The sequence below is a fragment of the Ahaetulla prasina genome, chromosome 3 (assembly GCF_028640845.1).
Source record: "Ahaetulla prasina isolate Xishuangbanna chromosome 3, ASM2864084v1, whole genome shotgun sequence".
NCBI lineage: Eukaryota > Metazoa > Chordata > Lepidosauria > Squamata > Colubridae > Ahaetulla > Ahaetulla prasina.
This window is the reverse complement of record NC_080541.1, coordinates 37,488,426-37,506,905: the sequence shown is the minus strand read 5'-3', so window position 1 is coordinate 37,506,905 and position 18,480 is coordinate 37,488,426. Positions and strand designations below refer to the sequence as shown.

The window sequence follows — 18,480 nt, the reverse complement described above, 5'->3', positions numbered from 1 at the left end:
AAAACCCATCCAATCAGAGCACAGCCAAGCTCCCACCCAATCAGTTCAAACCCCCACTAGCAGTTAAAAGGAAGAAACAGCTGTGATCACACATTGCTCCCAGAAGCACGAAGCTGAAGCCTGAAGATGACGAATGAGACTTCGTTGAAACGTCGCCAAGACACTTCCAATTTTACGCGGGAGAAAACCCAAATAACCAAAGACCTACATACATACATATATATATACATATACATATACATATACATATACATACATATACATACATACATACATACATACACATACATACATACATACATACATATATATATATATATATATATATATATATATATATATATATATATATAAAACTTTTATCTTGCAAATTACAACTCTATGCAGATCTATGACCAAACTGCTGGGAGCTATGCAGATTATGACCAAAATAGAAATTTTACTGAAAGTACAGCCCTCTGTATAAACGAAATGCCATTAAGTTCCATAGGCTTTCCTTCAGATAAATATACCAGTGACTGCAGTCTCCAAGGATGTGCCTCCTGCCATTCTCTCATTCTGTATCAGCCTCCCCCAAACCTATAGTCTTTCACTACATTAAGAGCACACAAGGCCCAGAATTCTCAAATGCTATTTGCTGGTAATTGGAATCATAACAGAATTGAAGGGCATCAGACAAAAGTGTCCAGGTCAGATACTATATTGCTAGAATAGTGCCCTCTGGTGGCTATCTTGACAAGCATTCTCAAATTACAGGTATCTGAAAGCAAGTTTTTGCCCACGGATATTGTGATCTTTCCATATTGGCCAGCAGGTTGAAGGAATGCAAAAATTGTGCCTGGTTTAGGACAATTGAGAGGGCGGCTTAGTTGGCTTGGGAGGAATGTGGGAAGGAGCAGGCCGAGGCAGCCCAGGGCCCTTCAGGATTAGGACAGCTTGTTAGCAGGGAGGAACGGGGTCAGGATGTCTGAGAGAGTGATGGAGCTCAGGTGATGAGGAAGGACCACCCCATCCTGATCCCTGAGCATGGAGAGTGGAGAGAATGTGGGAACAGTGCAGGCTGACCCAACGACTCAAGAGGAGAACACCCCGCCCCTCTTCACAAGCCACACCTGTGGACTGAGATTTAAAAAGACACTGTGGGGAAGGGCATTTGTCAGGAACAAACGCTTAATTGGTAAAGTTTGGTGTACTGGTACAGACATTTGGAGTTTGCAGAACTGCTTGCTTCTTCCTTACTTTGTGGATTTGGTGCCTTGTTACTGATTTTGTGGACTCATTGTTTGTTCCTTGTTTCATGGATTCATTGTCTGTTCCTTGTTTTGTGGACTCATTTCCAGAGGCTGCCGTGTGTGTGCACGTGCGCTTTGCTCTGGGACTTGCCAAGAACATTAGTTTTTAGTTTTAGTTACTTTATTGACATTGCAACTCGTACAATGAAATTAAATGCCATCTTCAGTGTATATCATACATAAGAAAAGTATTAAAAAAAAATACACCCTTCACATCCTATACAATTGAATTGAAACCCCTGATACTGCATTAATATTACACTACACAGTAGGATTCAATATAGTTACTGCTCTGAAATAGAAGCTGTTTTTCAGCCTATTTGTCCTTGTTTTTATTGTCCTGTACCATTTGCCAGATGGTAATAGTTCAAAAAAAGGGTGCCCAGGATGAGATGGATCTTTAAGAATGTTCTGAACTTTCTTAAGGCAGCAGGAGCTATAAAGCTCTTCCAAAGAGGGGAGAGGGCAATGATGTTAACTCTCTGGGGTGCTTGGGGGAACTTGGGAGTGTTTGGAAGGGGGGAAAATTGGAGCACTAAAGGGAAGTTTGAATTCTCAATGGACTGTGTGACCTTTGTGCCTTGTCCCGATCATCATACTCAAGTACTGGAAGACAGCTATCATGCCATGCCTAATCCTTCTCTTTGATAGGCTAGACATGTCTAATGTCCTCAACTGTTCATCATATGATTTAGTCTCCAGACCCTTTATCATCTTTGTTGCTCTTCTCTGCACACTTTCTAGGGTTTCAGCATTTTTTTTGTATCATGGTGACCAAACCAAACACTGTATTCCAAGCATGGCCTCGCTAGTGAGATACAAAGCATTATTTTCATATTTTTTTAAAAAAAATTATTATTATTTCTTTATTTTATTTTGTCACAACATTATATACAAGCACATACAATGAAAGGAAACAATAGGACTGGTAGGCACTTTTGTGCACTTATGCACGAAATACAATACAAAATACAAGATTATTTCTTGTAATCTTGATGCCATCCTTCTGTGATGCAGTCCTAGATTGCATTGACTTTTTTGGCAGCTGCAACAAACTGATTTACTCACAATAACTCTCTGAGAAATCCATTTGTTAAGTAACTAATTTTTTTTTTAGCTTAATCTGTTGCTATTCAAAAACAAGCCAGAAAGACAGGTAGGAGATATATGCACAATATTTGGTGAAAAAAAATAAATCAGAAACACCAATACACAATACACTGCATTTTCAAAATTCTTTATTCTTGTATTTATCACAGCAAAGAGCAGAAAGTCCTCTGGAAGTACCATCTTGATTTGCACCCAGCACACTTTTGCATCTAACTGGTAAGCCTGTTCAGAAAGAAGTGTGAGGAGAGGGTCTTTGACCCCCTCCCTACTCTTCATCCATTTTTTTTCATAAACCCTATGACAGTTATGGCCAACACTTTGTGAAACAATGGACTGAACTAAAACAGGATTGGGTAGCTTCTTTTAAAGAGAAAGCCAGTATTTGTTTGAGCATATTGCATGAACCAGATTAACCCTTAAGTTATGACGGAACTTTTTTTACTTAGAGTAAAACATAGTATGTGAAAATAGCACAATCCCTACTAAGATTGTGTAAAGTAGGACCCATGGTCTTTAATGGCAGGTGAAAAGTGCTGTAATCCAGGTGGGATAGACTCCGCAGTGTCAAACTGGCAGCCCACGGGCTGGATGCGTCACACGTAGGCCATACCCACCCCAACGCCGCAAAGGGGAAAAATGTCATGATACATCCAGTCGGATTCAGCCGGTTCTCTCTGGATCGCACAAACCGGTAATGGCGACTGCGGGAGGCTCCGCCCACCCGCCCAGATGTAATGCGTGACTACTGCGCATGCGAACCGGTAGGGAAGGTAAGTGAATCCCACCTCTGGATACGTCACATGATGGCAATATGATGCCACAAGTTTGACACCCATGGGATAGAGGCACAAAAGACATTTGAAAAATAACCAAACAGTGCTGATGTAGAAGTAACCACAGAAAAATTGATGCCATACCAAAGCCTAATAATGATGATGCCAACTTTTAATAAAGGATAACAAAGTTGTTTTTTAACAAAGGATTTGTTAAAAGTTGTTCAGAGTTTTAAGATTTTTTTCTCCTTAATTATGTTAAAGGTATTTTCACTTTTTATTTGGCAAACAGTGTTATATTCTTTTGGTGTGTTTTTTTTTAGTCTTGTTTTTTTTTAAAGTCTTCTTCCACTGTATCCCCCTGAGTCTCCCAGACTCCTAGAAGCTTTTTCAGAGGAGTTGGAAAAAGCTATAGCAGTATTTTTCAAAATTGGCAACTTTAAAATGTGTGGACTTCAACTCCCAGAATTCCCCAGCCAGCAGCTTGGAAGTTGAAGTACACACATCTTAATGCTGCCAGGGTTGAAAGCACTGAGGTACATGGTTTATTCCAGAGATCTCCAACCTTGGTCCCTTTAAGACTTGTGGACTTCAACTCCCAGAGTCCCTCAGTCAGCAAAGCTGGCTGAGGAACTCTGGGAGTTGAAGTCCACAAGTCTTAAAGGTTGGAGACCCCAGGTTTATTCAGTCAAGTTCTTTTGATGAAGCAGCCACTTGTGTATATGTACATATATTTCACCAACGTGCATATATTTTTTTAAAAGCAACAAGGGAGGTATCAGAAGCTGTTGCTGTGCTTCACAAGTAACGCTTTGTTCCTACTGCAGAGTTTCAAATGTTGACATTACTCAGATTTATAATTAGCAGGCGAAACCTCGAGCAGCAGCTGCAGATAGCAAGTGATTTTATCAAGCCACTCAAAATGTATTCGAAAATGTATAAAGGGAAGGTATAAAAGGAAACCACCAACCATGAAAAGGAAAGCATATAAATACTGCACTTTTGGGGACCAAATTATAGGAACCAAAACTAAGAACAAGGAAATGGCCACCATTCCAAAGGCAACTGGTAAACAAACCTGTAAAATATAAAGATAGAGTTAAGACAACAGGTGTTAAAAAAATGAACAAGCAAGAAAGAAATGCAAAAAAAAATTACATTTCATATATGAACATGAATCAACTTTAGGCAAAATCTTTCCTGCATCAGACAATCATTTCTTATGGATTTTCTAAGTATATACAATTAACTTATGGTCACTACCAGTAGGGGAACCATAAATAACTCCGGGGCCACTTTCTTTAAATGTAAGGCTTAAGTAATCATCTTACAATAATTTGCCTGAATCTTAATCTTGCATATGGCCACTATATATAGTACTGAGCTGTTAAGCTATTTTTAAAAAAGGTGAATTTCATGAATGCAAAATCAGCATTGCCTGTGATGTTTTTCTTCCACATTCTCTATCATCCGAACAGAATTTACTCATTGTACAAACACAGCAGAGCAAGGTTGGATGCGGTTCTCAGAATCAGGGAATGGAAAATTTTGAGAACCTGGGGACTTGTAATTGCCAATCAAAAGAAACCCTGCTGGGACTAGATTGTTGTGTGATCTGATTTAGTATAAAGCAGTTTCCTTTGTTTATCTATTTCACTGGTAAAATTGAAACTGGGCTTGCTTAGGGTGACCGACTGACCCTTGAAATATTACCAGACCCAGACATTATGCACAATAGGATGCAAGTTAAACATTTAGCTACACATTTCCATTCCTTTCTATGTACCTTGTATGGCCTGAGTAGATCAGGCTCTCGATATCGGAGGACAATGACACTAGTGCATGTTAGTCCAGTCATAAGCCAAATGGAGAATCCAAAATAATTCATTAAAGCAATTAGATCAGATGAAATGAGGAAAGCAGTTGCAATAACGGTGGACAAAATCATGGCTGGTGCTGGAGTAGAACGGTGGATATTAAGCATGGATACTATAATGGGCAACTGTCCAGACTGACTTGCAGCATAGCTCAACCGCCCAAGAGTGAATACGCTGCCGTTGAGGGCACCAAATATAGAAATAGCCACAGATGCAGGAATTATCCAAGCAAACGAAGGGATCACTTTCTCAGCCCACATGACTGCTACAACAACTGAAAAGAAATATCAACATTGTTAACAGATTATGTGTAAAGGCTAAACAGCTTTCCTCAATATATCACACATAGCTTCGTATATTAATGAACCTTAATATGCTTCAGTGAACTTTGGAGAACAAATAAGATTTGGTTCCAGAGTAACTGAAGCAACATTGTTTGGAATTGCAAAGCTGAATAAAGCTCAGTGATCCTTTCCCCTTTCCTAGCTCTAAGAAAATGATACCTGAAGCAGGTAGCCATCATTAGGTAATCTTGCTGGAAGGGGAATTCTCCTTGTAGGTATTCTCATGTCTGGTCCAGGTATTCTCATATCTGGTCATTAGACTGACGTTTTTTTAAAAAACCTATTTTAAAAGTCAGCAATGGCAAAGTACTTCCATAGTGTTATCAACAAAAAAACCTTATATGCAACTTTGTGTTGTAAAACCTTCACCTGGACCAATTACATCTTTAATAAAACATAAATATTTTTATACGTTATTACTGGCATGAAGTTTGCTGACCACATTACCAATCCCTGTCTTCTGGCGCACTATCAAACATGCACAGGTTTAAGCAAAGCAATTAGTTTAATCCTTTGGCTTTGCTGTCCTCCCTCTTCAACATAATTCCAGTCAGTGAGAAAAGCGTCTGTCAATCACACACACACACACACACACTTCACAATAGGAAGGGGGGTGTTTCTGGATTAATCTCTAGGCTCCTTCCTGAGCCCTTTTCAATTCCTTCCATAAAATTCCATGTAATGAATCAAGGTAAAAGAAAAACAGTTTGGAATCACTAAGGGATATTTCTATATCATTCTAATCATTCCTGTAGATAGATAGATAGATAGATAGATAGATAGATAGATAGATAGATAGATAGATAGATAGATAGATAGGGATTAAAAATGCCAACTCCCCAGTTCCTCTATATTTGGAAAGCAATAAAGGAATGGAAGTCTTGTCATTTCAACATTTAGTTGTTCGAGCCGTACAATGCAATCAAATCATTTGCAGCACTGTTGGCTGAATAGTTTAGTGTTACAGTGCAATTCTGAAAGACCACCCTTTAAATTTACCACCCATCATTTAATTGAGGGTGCAAAATGGTGACAGATACCCTCGTGTGTAGAGAGATCTGTGCCTACATAAACCATTCACAACCAGCTGAAGCAGGATTGGCAATACAAAACAAACCCAGTGCTAAAAACATCCCTCTTCCTTTCTTGCTGAAATCTCAAGGGCCTCCAGTACAAGGCCTATTCTACCCCACACAGCTCTGCAGGAAGATACTAGTAGAATGGTGGCAGGCCAGCCTGACTGAGACTGTAGCGGGGAGGGGGAGGAGGCATGTCCCCATAAGCCTGAAAGTGCTTAATAAGCATTCCTAGCCTTTCACCAACAACTGGTCACCTTATTTTACCTTCATTGGAGTGGATGGATAGCTTTGCAACAACTGTTGTTGCACTGTGTTGTTAAGCCAAGAACAATTTAATTGTGGATTGGAGATGCACTAAAAGTGGTATCCTACAGAGGCAGTCAGAATATTTGTGCCGCAGTTTACTGCAAGTGAATACATTGCCTGTGATTCATCTGAGTTTATTTAGTGAATTCTTTGTTATATTGATTATAGGTGATACAGTGACCCTTTGTGAATGAAAAATACGGACTCCCCAGTCATACCTGAGGAAATAATTTCCTGTGGTGTGAGAACTGTCAGATATGAAATGTTAACCAGCAAATAGAAAATAGTGACCAAAGGAAGTGCAGTCAACACAGTCCAAAGAATGTTTCTGCTTGGATTTTTAATCTCCTCTGCAAGACATAAAATAGAAATTACTCGAATGTATCTATTCATACAGCAAGAAAATATACAATCCCAAGTATTTACTAAAAACATAATTTTTCTCAAGCAAAAAAGGTTTCCTGCTTTTCCCATTTCCATTCGTCAGGTTCTTAAAAGCAATTTGGAAACAATCCAGAAACATTTTCAAATTCATTTCATTCTGAAATGCTGCATATACGAAGCAGTGATCAGTGCCCCTGAATTTACTACTTTTAGACATCACCGTTTTTGTTGTAATGCTTTAAATTTGATTTCAAATCAAACATCATCATTAATAATTTATCACTGCTGTGTCCTGAACAGTGGTACAGGAACAAATTTAAAACTTTAAATGGTTTCTCATGCAAAGTATTTCTATTCTATTATTGATTTATTAGACTTTTTGGCTAGCTCTACCTACTCAACTCAAAGCAGCCAATAAAAGTCAAAATACAAAACACAACACCCAAGAAAAAAAATAACCAAAAAAATCACTATGAAAACTTACAGAATAGCCTATGTTCTGAGATGCAGCCGTTGTATTTTAAAAAACGAATCTGCATCTTATGATATTAGCAGGGATATCTATTTGTTGAGTTATTCTTAAGGAGATTGACCCCTGCCAGAAAAGAACTACAAGATCTAATCTCCCCTGAAGACTTTCAGAAATTACAAAGAGCAAATTTCAGTTCCTGTCATGTTTACATTCCATGAGTTTCTTCAGTCATCCTAGCAACACCTATAATCTGGTGCAAATTTTAGGATGAGGTTCATATCACTCGGAATCCTTAACCTGTTTTTCATACAGAAATATACCTTCCCAGTTATCAGGCTTCAGAAAAAGGCATGGACTCCAAAATCCAGTCTCTTAGCATCTGACACTGTCATAAGGTTACATAGGTCTGGAATTTTGAGAATGCGTTGATGGAGCATGCTCATTTATGTCACCTTGGGAGGATACAGCAGGGGTGGGATCTTACCGGTTTAGCAACTGATTCGCTGAGCGTGCGCTGTGCAGGTGTGCACACATGTGCGCAATTTGCAGAAAATTGAACTGAGACCAAGGAAAACAGTTGACGAGTGGCAATCCACTCTGCTGCCCTGATCAGCTGGGCTTTGGAAGCAGAAATACAGGTAAGTATAACGCAGGGGCGGGTGGGCAGGCCCACTTGAAAGAAACAGAGAACCAGTTCGCTCACAGCTGAAAGTCGGAGCTAACAGTTTGCACAAACCAGCCCCAACCAGTAGAATCCCACTACTGGGATATAGGTCAGCAGTGATTTCCTCCAGTGCTATCATCCTTTCTAGCAAAGTGTTCCTTACCACCAATTTTATTTTTGTCTTTTTTTAGGCAGAGGTGTAAATTTCCAGTCAAAGCATTGTCATACAAACTACATACTATGTTTCTTCGCAAGATGGATTTTCCCCAATTCATTTACAAAAAGAGTGTAACGGGGCCATGATTAATAAGAATTGGCCTATTTTAGTCTCACAGAACTGTGTGAAAATAAACTGCTTATTTCATTATGGCCAGATAAATGGGGCAGTATTCTAAATGGATTTAAGTTACATGGGAGAATGGATTCAGTCTGAATGAAGTAAACAACAAACACATCCTTTTTTAAAATGGCGAGGGTTGAGGAAGGTGCATCAGGAAGGTACAGCAATTGTCAGGGAGGGTGCACAAGGGAGGCAAAGTGAGGTCAGGGTGGCTGGCATGTGATGAGCATAAAGTGGCTGAGGAAGGGTATAAGAGCAGAGGGGACTTACCTCAGCACAAGGGTGAAATGCTCTGAAGTCTGCTACTGGTTCGCTTTGAGCGTGCATGCACACCAAACTCACGCTATGCATGCATGCACACCCCAGGCACCAAGAAGCCTTTTCTGAGTCTGCAAAGGTAAGTAGAAGAGCGTGGCAGGGAAACGGCTGTGCCACGCAATTTAGATTTGCAGGATTTCCTGCTTTCTAGCGAATATAAATCATGTGGCACAGCTGATTGTCGCACAACTGATCTTCGGAACTTTTTAAAAACTTTTTTTTAGCATTTTTTTACTACTGGTTCCAGAGAACCGGTAGTAAAAAAATGCTTAAAAAGTTTTTTTTAAAAGTTCTGAAGATCAGCTGTGTGACACACAGCTGTGTGACACACGATCGTTGGAACTCCCCCCATTACTTTTTAAAGCATTCTTTTACTACCGGTTTGGGCGAACCGGCCCAAACCAATAGCATTTCACCCCTGCCTCAGCAACTTGCAACCTTCCCCTGCTGGCTTCCCAACTGACTTACTAGAGAAGTTGGCAGGTAAGTTCTCAAATGATAATCATGGGACCGTGGAGTTTGCAATTGTCATAAATAGGATCTGTCAATGGGATCATAATCACATAACTGCAGGAATGTTAAAACAGCCAGAACTGCAAGGATCAGCCATAACTACAATTTGTTCAGCATAACTTCAAATAGTAATTGAATAAAGAGTGGTAAGTCAAGGGCTAGCTGTAGTCAAGATTTTATTGACAGCACAGCAAGTGATTTGGCAAAGAAAATGGAAGACATACCTGCCAAGTAGCTGAGTGACCACCAGCCACCGTATGCATACAACCCTTGGAAAAATGCTTCTGAGATCTGCACAGCATCTGGAATCTCTGCACTGAAAGCATTTTCGAATCTGGCTGTGTTTTTTTTCTTTCCTCCAATCAACAGAACTATTCCACCGATTGCAATAATGGAGAGAGCCATCATCTTGAGAAAGGTGAAAACAATCTGCACCCAGGCAGCCATCTTGACGCTTTGCCCATTGAGAATCCCAAGGAACCAGAGAACAGCCAATGCCAAACATTTCTTTGCCATCTCAGGAGCTGGGCACTCTCCATAAAAAGGTTGAATGGCATATTCGGCAAACAGCAAGGCTCGAGCAGCATTCGAGGCTGGTCTATTAAACATGGCTGTCCATAAAAAGATAAAAGCCACTGGAGAGCCAAGGGCTCTTTTTATGTAGCTGTATTCCCCTCCAGAAAATGGCAGTGCTGTGATGAGCTCTGCGTAACAGAGAGCGCCCATCAGTGAGATGATGCCACAAGCAGTCCAGATTATTAAAGACACACCGACATTGAGCAAGGAATATTTGAGCACTCCGGTTGGGGAGACAAAAATCCCTGCACCTATAATTGTACCTACTATGAAGCTAACCCCTTCTAAATAGCCCATTGTCCTTTTAAGCTGGATCTTGTTTTCACTGGTATTTGCATCATTACCCTGGTTATCTGAGTCTCGCCCCATGATTTCAGTTTTCTTTTGGTGCTTTTGAGTGAGCAACTGAGGGTAGCTTGAAGACCGTACGCCCTTCCTTTCTTGACAGCAAACGTTTTCAGAACTCTGTCTTTTTAACTTTAAAAGGAAAAAAGGGGATGATGATTAACCATGTCTTTTCAAAGGACAAAGGTCAAGTTTTGCTAAGAACAATTAACTCAGTCTGTGGGTTTTCTGCACAAGAGATATAATCCACTTCCACTGAGATTTTGGAGAGTTATCAGCTGGTGGTTAGCAGGCAGATTGATTCCTGGACCTCTACACATAATTCCTGTCTAATATACCATTGGACAGAACCATTGGAAGAAAAAAGCAATGTAAAGCAGGGGTCTCCAACTTTGGCAACTTTAAAACTTGTGGACTAACTCCCAGAGCTTTGCTGGCTGAGGAATTCTGGGAGTTGAAGTCTACAAGTCTTAAAGTTGCCAAGGTTGGAGACCCTGATGTAGAGAAAGCCCCCAAATTATGGCTTCTGGAATTCTTTCCAATCCCTTGCTAGCAGCTCCATCGTGTGACTGTGGGTAGCATTCTGACCCTTAACTGATTTCTCATAGGAATATACTGGGGTGGGGTGGGGTGGAGTGGGATGGGTAGGTTGGGTTGGGTTACTCTGCAGCATTCAGGACATTTTCTAATTCAATCTTACTTTCTGAAGCTTCTCATTCCACATCAGACTGGCTCTCATTCTAGTCTATTTTTGGGCAGACAAACAGAGTCCCAAGCCTCTTTACATAATTTCTTTCCAATGTTCCATTAGATTGCACAGAATAAAAGACTATCTGTAGGAGAGAATGTTAATTTTCCTCCTACATATTTTACTCAAAAGTCTGCTACCAAATCTAAGTACCTGGTTAATCAAAATGAAGTGCTTCTCAATGTTCTCCCCAGATTACTCATTAAATGAAGCATATGGCCATAAAACTTTACTGGTTTTTTAATGATTTAGCAAAGTGTTACCCTGGACTGAGGCGATGCTACAACTCCTTCACGTATTTGGTTTGTCCAAAAAAAAAAAAAAGTCCAAAGAAAATTCCTACAGATTTCATCTGCTGGCCTTTAGTCTTTTAAAACTTTTAAAATGAAATTGTTCACCCGGCCATTTTTACCGTCTTTACTCCCCAGTCATATACAAGACATCCTTGCTCAATGACCAGTGACTGAATTTACAATGGCACTAAACAAGGAGACATGTAGGCAGTCTTCAGAGCTGTGGCCATCGCAGCATCCCTGCAGTTGCAATTCGGGCACTGTTATGGTTGCAGCTTCTTCTAGTCACATGATCACTATTTGAAGCCTTCACTGCCAACTTCTAACTAGCAAATTAAATAGAGAAGCTGGGAGAAAGTAATAGTCACATGATGTCCTGTTTAACACATGGGATTTGCTTAACAAATGCACTTGAACTGCCATTGTAAACCAAGTAGGTTTTGGTTTTGGTTTTGCTTTGTGACCATGTTGTTTGGGAATGGAGTTTCCTGTCTCAATTATAGTAGTTAACTGAGGACTAACTGCCAGTTAGTGTTGACAAGTAGTTCTTGACTTGCAAGTGTTAGTTTAACGATGGTTCACAGTTACAACAGCCTGGAAACTGACCTACCCTCTGTTCTCAAGGGTATGACCATCACACATCACTTCTGCAGTCACCTCTTTGCAATTCAGGCTTTTGGCAACCAGGTTGCATTTATAACAGTTGCAGTATCTTGCAGCCACATGACTACAAGTTGCAACCTTCCCAGCTAGTTTCTGACAATCAAAGTCATTTGGGGAAGTGAGATTTGCTTAATGTCTGTGTGATTCAGTTAATAACTGCAGTGACTTGATTAACCACCATAGAAAATATGATTGTAAAATTGGATACAGTCATGTGATGACTTACTTCATTGCTTATCAACTAAAAATCTGGCCCCATTGTGCCCATATGTTGGGGTGTACCTGTATATTCAATCTAAGGTCCCTTTAACTTAATAGTGTATGAATCTTATAATTATTACCTAACACAAAGCCCTATTACAATATTTCTGAGTGCATTGTGTAGAGCTTGTGCTGTATTTTCTTAAACATTACACGTAGGCCAAGCCCATTCACCATAAAATACAATACAAAATGCCATTATAGCCGAACTGACAGGTTTAATATTGCAAACTAAGCCCTACAAATTGTTGGCAGTAGATATTTTTCTGTAGAATACACACCACTCTCAACAGTTTAGCATTGTTTGGATGCTTTTGAAACAAACATAAGCGATAGGCAAGCAGCTGGGCTGACAGCCTTTTTGTTAACCTTTCTGCCTAAATGGGTTCTTTCAAGATAACATGGATGGAAAATTCGGATGAATTTTACTACATACAAAAGCTGTTATTGTAAAAGATAACAGATGTAGCATAAACAAAGATTTTTGTAAGGACTGCCTTTCTTTATCTTTGGTTTAAGCAATAATACATCTAAGAACGGCCTTATTTATGTATCAGAGACCTTTGTGTCAGGCATTTCAGAGAATCCATACAATTCCTCAGCCTGGAACAATTTAGACCATGTGATAGTGAACCTATGACACATGTCAAAGGTGACATGCCATAATGTTTTGGATGACATGCCAGCATTGACTAATACCCAACAATTATTCTTAAAAGCATTTATGTATGATATTTGAGTGCCATCTGAGAATGCCAGACTCCCCAGATAGGGTCATCCTCTTGTGTGACTTCTGGGCCCTCCAAAAATCATTTGAGAATGGAGCATGCTTTCGCATAGCTGCAGATACCACAAAAGAGCATTCTTCAACGTTGTTTTAGGAAATGCAACCCAAAGCTGCCTCAGCTGGGTCTCAGGGGCCTGTCAAAGGAACGAAAGCGCCACCTGGAGGCAAGCACTTTGCAGTAGCTTCTAGTGATCACACAGGTGATTGGACTGTATTTTGTTTAAATAAAAAAATAGATAAAGAAGTGCTTCTCTTTTGTTCAGGGGTGGTGTGACACGCCAGCAGAGTCAAGTTAGACATTTTTCAAATTTTTGACATACCAAGGCCAAGAGGTTTGCCATCACTGACTTAGACCAAATCAAGGTACAGATAGTCCTTGACTCACGACCACAATTGAGCCCAGAATTTATGTTGCTAAGTGAGAATTTTGTAAAGTGAGTTTTGCTCCATTTTATGACTTTTGCTGCCACATTTGTTAAGTGAATCACTGCAGTTGCTAATTTAGTAAGACAGTTGTTAAGTGAATCTGGCTTCCATATTGACTTTGCTTGTCAGAAGGTTGCAAAAGATGATTCCATGGCCCCAGGACACTGCAAGTGTCATAAATATGAACTAATTGTCAAGTATCCAAATGAAAATCATGTGACCATGGGGATGCTGCAATGGTCGTAAGTGTGAAATATGGCCATAAGTCACCATTTTCAGTGCCATTTGAACAGTCGTTGAACTGACCGAAAGAGGAAGACAAAAAATAGCTAGCAGATCACTTCATTATTTCAATTATTTTCATTGTTCCTCCCAACAAAAATCTCAATCTCTGTCTTGTTCTTTTGTAAGTCAGAAGATGGGATACTTTCACTAAACAGTCACTAAATGAACTGTTGTAAGTTGAGGACTACCTGTATTCACAAATACAAAGAAAACACAAGAATGGAAAGAGTTTTGCTTCTCTTTTTTCATTTGAAATCAGTTCCATCATTAGGATTGGAATCTGGAGCTATGTAGCTAGCGGACTCCAAATAAACAAGAGCCGGAGTGCAATATAGCAGCCAATGGGTCAAGCAGGTCAAATATCAACACAATGTGAATTGTTGCATCTGCCAATTATCTTTATTTGCCCCAATGCATCTGTACCCTGGGCAGACACCAGAGGGATTTAGACAAGTTGCCTTGTTAGGCTCTGCATCCAATCTGTCGAAATGATTAAAATAAAATTGAGGGACTGAGCAGTGTTTCTGCTCAATACTTGCCAGCTCCTGGGAAGAAGGCCGAAGAATAACTAGGGCAGTGAATATAAGGAAATGCAGCAGATTGACCAAAAGTTACATTTTATTTTGCTCCCCCCCCCCGCCTCAAACTTGATCACCAAACTACAATGTAAGTGATCAACTCACATTGGTTTCCATGAGTTCCTTTTCCTAATAGTGATTGGAATTAAATTGATGTATAGTTAAATTTGATATGGTACCTCCCTGCCAAACCTGTTAATAGCATGATGAACTTGTCATGTCACTTTTGCCTTAAACTAATTAGACTTCAAAATTACAGCTGGTTAATAAATCCTTGCGTAGTAACAAACTATTACAACTTAGAATGAAAACAAACCAGAAGACTCAGACAGAATCTTTAGGCTGACTTCTGCTGATTGGCAAAACAGGATTAAGAAAGCTAGCTAGTCGCTAATATCCCAACAAATTTGGAATGATCACAGATGGCATTCCTCTTTGGAGACCTGCATGTCCTTCAGATTAATGATGTAGCACTCTGTCCATTTCTGGAAACTGACAAGTATTTGCACATATGCCTTAACAGACAGCATCCATGTTTTCTTAGGGGGTGCCAACACTGTCTTTTTGTCAATGTTTAAAAAATAATTGCAACAGATGGCAAGAAAAATGTATGCATAATTGTCAAGCTAGCACAAAACAGTGAGGTGCAGAGCTATATTCTGGGAAACGTGTGCAGTTGAAATCTTGTGTGTGGGGTGATCTAGCCATCACTGCACTAGATATTGGAAAACAACCATCAGCAACTCTCTTTGGGGTGGTTGGGATTGAGGAGAAAATGGATAAAGTGGCATTTTTAGCCATTTGACAAAACCCATCCTGGTTTTGTGTATCTGCATACAGAGGGAGCCTGAGGCTTTTTGAATAGTGCCGCGATGGCGAACCTATGGCACGTGTGCCCAAAGTAGCACACAGTGTCATGTCACCTGGCACGAGCAGTGTCACCCATTCCTCTTCCAGGTTTCTGGCGCGCATGCACACACGGTGATCAGCTGGCCTTTGTGCTTGCATCAGAGCTGATCTTTCATTTTCTGGTGTGAGCATGTGTGCTGGCCAGCTGATCGGCACATGTGCATGCGTGGCAGTAACCTGAAGATTTGCCAGCAGTAAAGAAGAAACCTGAAGAAACCGCAAGTACATTCTCCTGTGCGCGCATGCCCCGGGAAACTCCTATTCCTGGTCTCGGTCCAGATAAGCCCTTAGGTGTGCAAGAAGTGCTCCCTTTTTATCACTTGGTGCCAAAAAGGTTCGCCATCACTGGAATAGAGTAAAACCTGTGTTTGAAAGCAGGCACAAGGAACGTGGTACCAGAAAGCAGCACCAGGGCTGGTTCGCTATCTCTCTCTTCACCATGCAGACTTTTTTCAAAACTCTGAGCTAAGGAATCGCCAGAGACTTGGCAAGGAAATAGAGAGAGTATGGCTTGAAAGAGCAATTCTCACATTCCCAAGGCAGAAGGCCTTGGAAGATAATGTCCTGAAGGGGATGTGTATAATTCAAATGGCAATTGATGCACATTGCAACCCTGGAGGATTTTAAGAAGAGTGGACACCTATTTGTCTAAAATGGTGCAAGGTCTACTGCTTTAGCAGTGGGTTAGTTTAGAAGACCTCCAAGATCCCTTCCAACTTGTAATTTTGTTATTCTGCAGAATCTACCCCCCTAGTGATTCTCGATTATAACACCAACTGGATGGTCAATGAGACACACAGTGAAGCTGCCACAGTTTGTTTTCTGCTTTAGGGTTTTCTGCTTAAAACAATATTTAACATTCAGACAGCTAAGGATAACTTCTAAGCTGCCTCAGGTAAGGGGTGAAGATGAGAGGAAGGCAAAGCAAGGAGTTTTCTAGATCTCTTTGATGCCACCTAAGGTTTATGCCATGGCAATGTGATAGCGCTAGAAAAATTGTTCTACTTAAATAATGAAATAATCTCTCATCATCTGCAGAAATTAAAAGTGCCCGAGTGAAAATATTTATTTATTTATTTATTAATCACATTTATATACCGCCCTATCTCCCGAGGGACTCAGGGCGGTTCACAGGCAAGTAAAAGACATATAAATACAGACTAAAACCACAGTTAAAAAACTTATTCTACCAAGCCGAATTAAAAAACAATATAAATAATAAAAACCATTTAAAACCAATATAAATTTAAAAACTAATCCAGTCCTGCGCAGATGAATAAGTGTGTTTTAAGCTCGCGACGGAAGGTTCGGAGGTCCGGAAGTTGACGGAGTCCTGGGGGAAGTTCGTTCCAGAGGGTGGGAGCCCCCACAGAGAAGGCCCTTCCCCTGGGTATCGCCAGACGGCACTGCCTAGCTGACGGCACCCTGAGGAGTCCCTCTCTGTGAGAGCGCACGGGTCGGTGAGAGGTATTCGGTAGCAGTAGGCGGTCCCGTAAATAGCCCGGCCCTATGCCATGGAGCGCTTTAAAGATGGTCACCAAAACCTTGAAGCGCACCCGGAAGGCCACAGGTAGCCAGTGCAGTCTGCGCAGGATAGGTGTCACACGGGAGCCACGAGGGCTCCTCTATCACCACAAGAGCTGCTCTGGACTAACTGAAGCCTCCGGATGCCCCTCAAGGGGAGCCCCATGTAGAGAGCATTGCAGTAGTCCAGACGAGACGTCACGAGGGCGTGAGTGACCGTGCATAAGGCATCCCGGTCTAGAAAGGGGCGCAACTGGCGCACCAGGCGAACCTGGTGGAAAGCTCTCCTGGAGACGGCCGCCAAATGATCTTTTTTTTTTTTTTTTTGCATTTATATCCCGCCCTTCTCCGAAGACTCAGGGCGGCTTACATTATGTCAAGCAATAGTCTTCATCCATTTGTATATTATATACAAAGTCAACTTATTGCCCCCCAACAATCTGGGTCCTCATCTTCAAATCATATCAAATCAAATCATATCAAATCAAATCAAATATTATAGTTGTGCTTTGACTTGAGAACAAATGATTTAGTTTTAACTATTTGGTCACACTACTAGCAATTACCAAGAGTAAAAATGGAAAAAATGGGGAAAACGTTAAGGGTGGCTAAAGACGAAATGCAGGAAGAAGACAACAGCTTCAACTTTATGTGCCTGTAGCAGGAATGTAGGTACACAATTAAGGCATTTGTAATCGATGACATTACCAACATCTGCTATTTTGACAAGTGCTCCTTAAGTTTACTATGGACTCTTCTAAGAAGCGGTTAATTATAACTGTGCCATTTCCAATTTGACAGGTACACATAACCCTTTCTGATTTTTCTCCTTCAAATGCCACTTTAAATGGTCCCCTTGAACAATGGGATTTCCTTGTTTTCCAAGATGTTTCCAATTTCCACTGGCAACCCAAATAGAATTCACAAATATTATTACTGCCAGACAAGAATATTCAAGCCAGTACCAACAGATATATTGGATTGCATTAGAATCCCCCAACCAAAAAAACAACAACACTGCAAAGCTTATTGTGTGCGTGTTATGCAATGTTTATTATAGCAATAACACGTAGATTTACAGGATATTTCATCTCAACCCTGAAACAGAAAAAAAACAAACACCTCCAACTATGTAGTACAGCACTATTAGCTTTTGACACATTAAGTATCTAAAAAAGTAGTTTGATCCTTGAGATTGTAGTTTGGCCCTTTCAGAGGTGGTTTGAACTTTGAATCAAGGCACGTTTCATTCGAAATAAAAAATATTTGGACGGGCAAGTCCGGGCTATCGGATCCGGCTGCAAACCTCCCAGCTATTGCCAGACCGCAACTACGAAATACGATAATTTTCCGCTGCCATCTGGCGGTCGTATGAATCTCTCAGCCCAATTCATACAATCCTAACCTTGTTCTCCGAAGCCCTCACCAGTTGTGTTTTACACCTCTAGGAACGTAAAGTCGAATTTTCAAACCCAGTTAATTACTCTATTCGTCCTTTCCCTCGCTCAAAATCCCTTCCGCTTAAACGGCAGCCACTGCGCCGCCAAGTTTCGATTTTCAAGCCCAATAAAGAGAGAGCAGCTCAAAATGCAAAAAACAAAACAGCGAGTCAT

General features: G+C 40.6%; 2 protein-coding genes across 2 annotated transcripts in view; one reads left to right on the top strand and one right to left on the bottom strand.

Annotated features, from left to right (window-relative positions):
- The window catches only part of CA13 (carbonic anhydrase 13), a 214,396-nt gene that overhangs the window by 130,369 nt on the left and 65,547 nt on the right, over positions 1-18,480 (top strand). The window lies entirely within an intron of this gene.
- Positions 4,020-10,369, bottom strand: SLC7A13 (solute carrier family 7 member 13). Its single transcript, XM_058178844.1, has 4 exons — positions 9,697-10,369; positions 7,000-7,131; positions 4,962-5,326; positions 4,020-4,253 (listed from the first exon to the last, which is right to left on the bottom strand). Exons 1-4 carry the CDS (start codon positions 10,343-10,345, stop codon positions 4,020-4,022), a joined length of 1,380 nt encoding a protein of 459 aa, XP_058034827.1. The 5' UTR covers positions 10,346-10,369.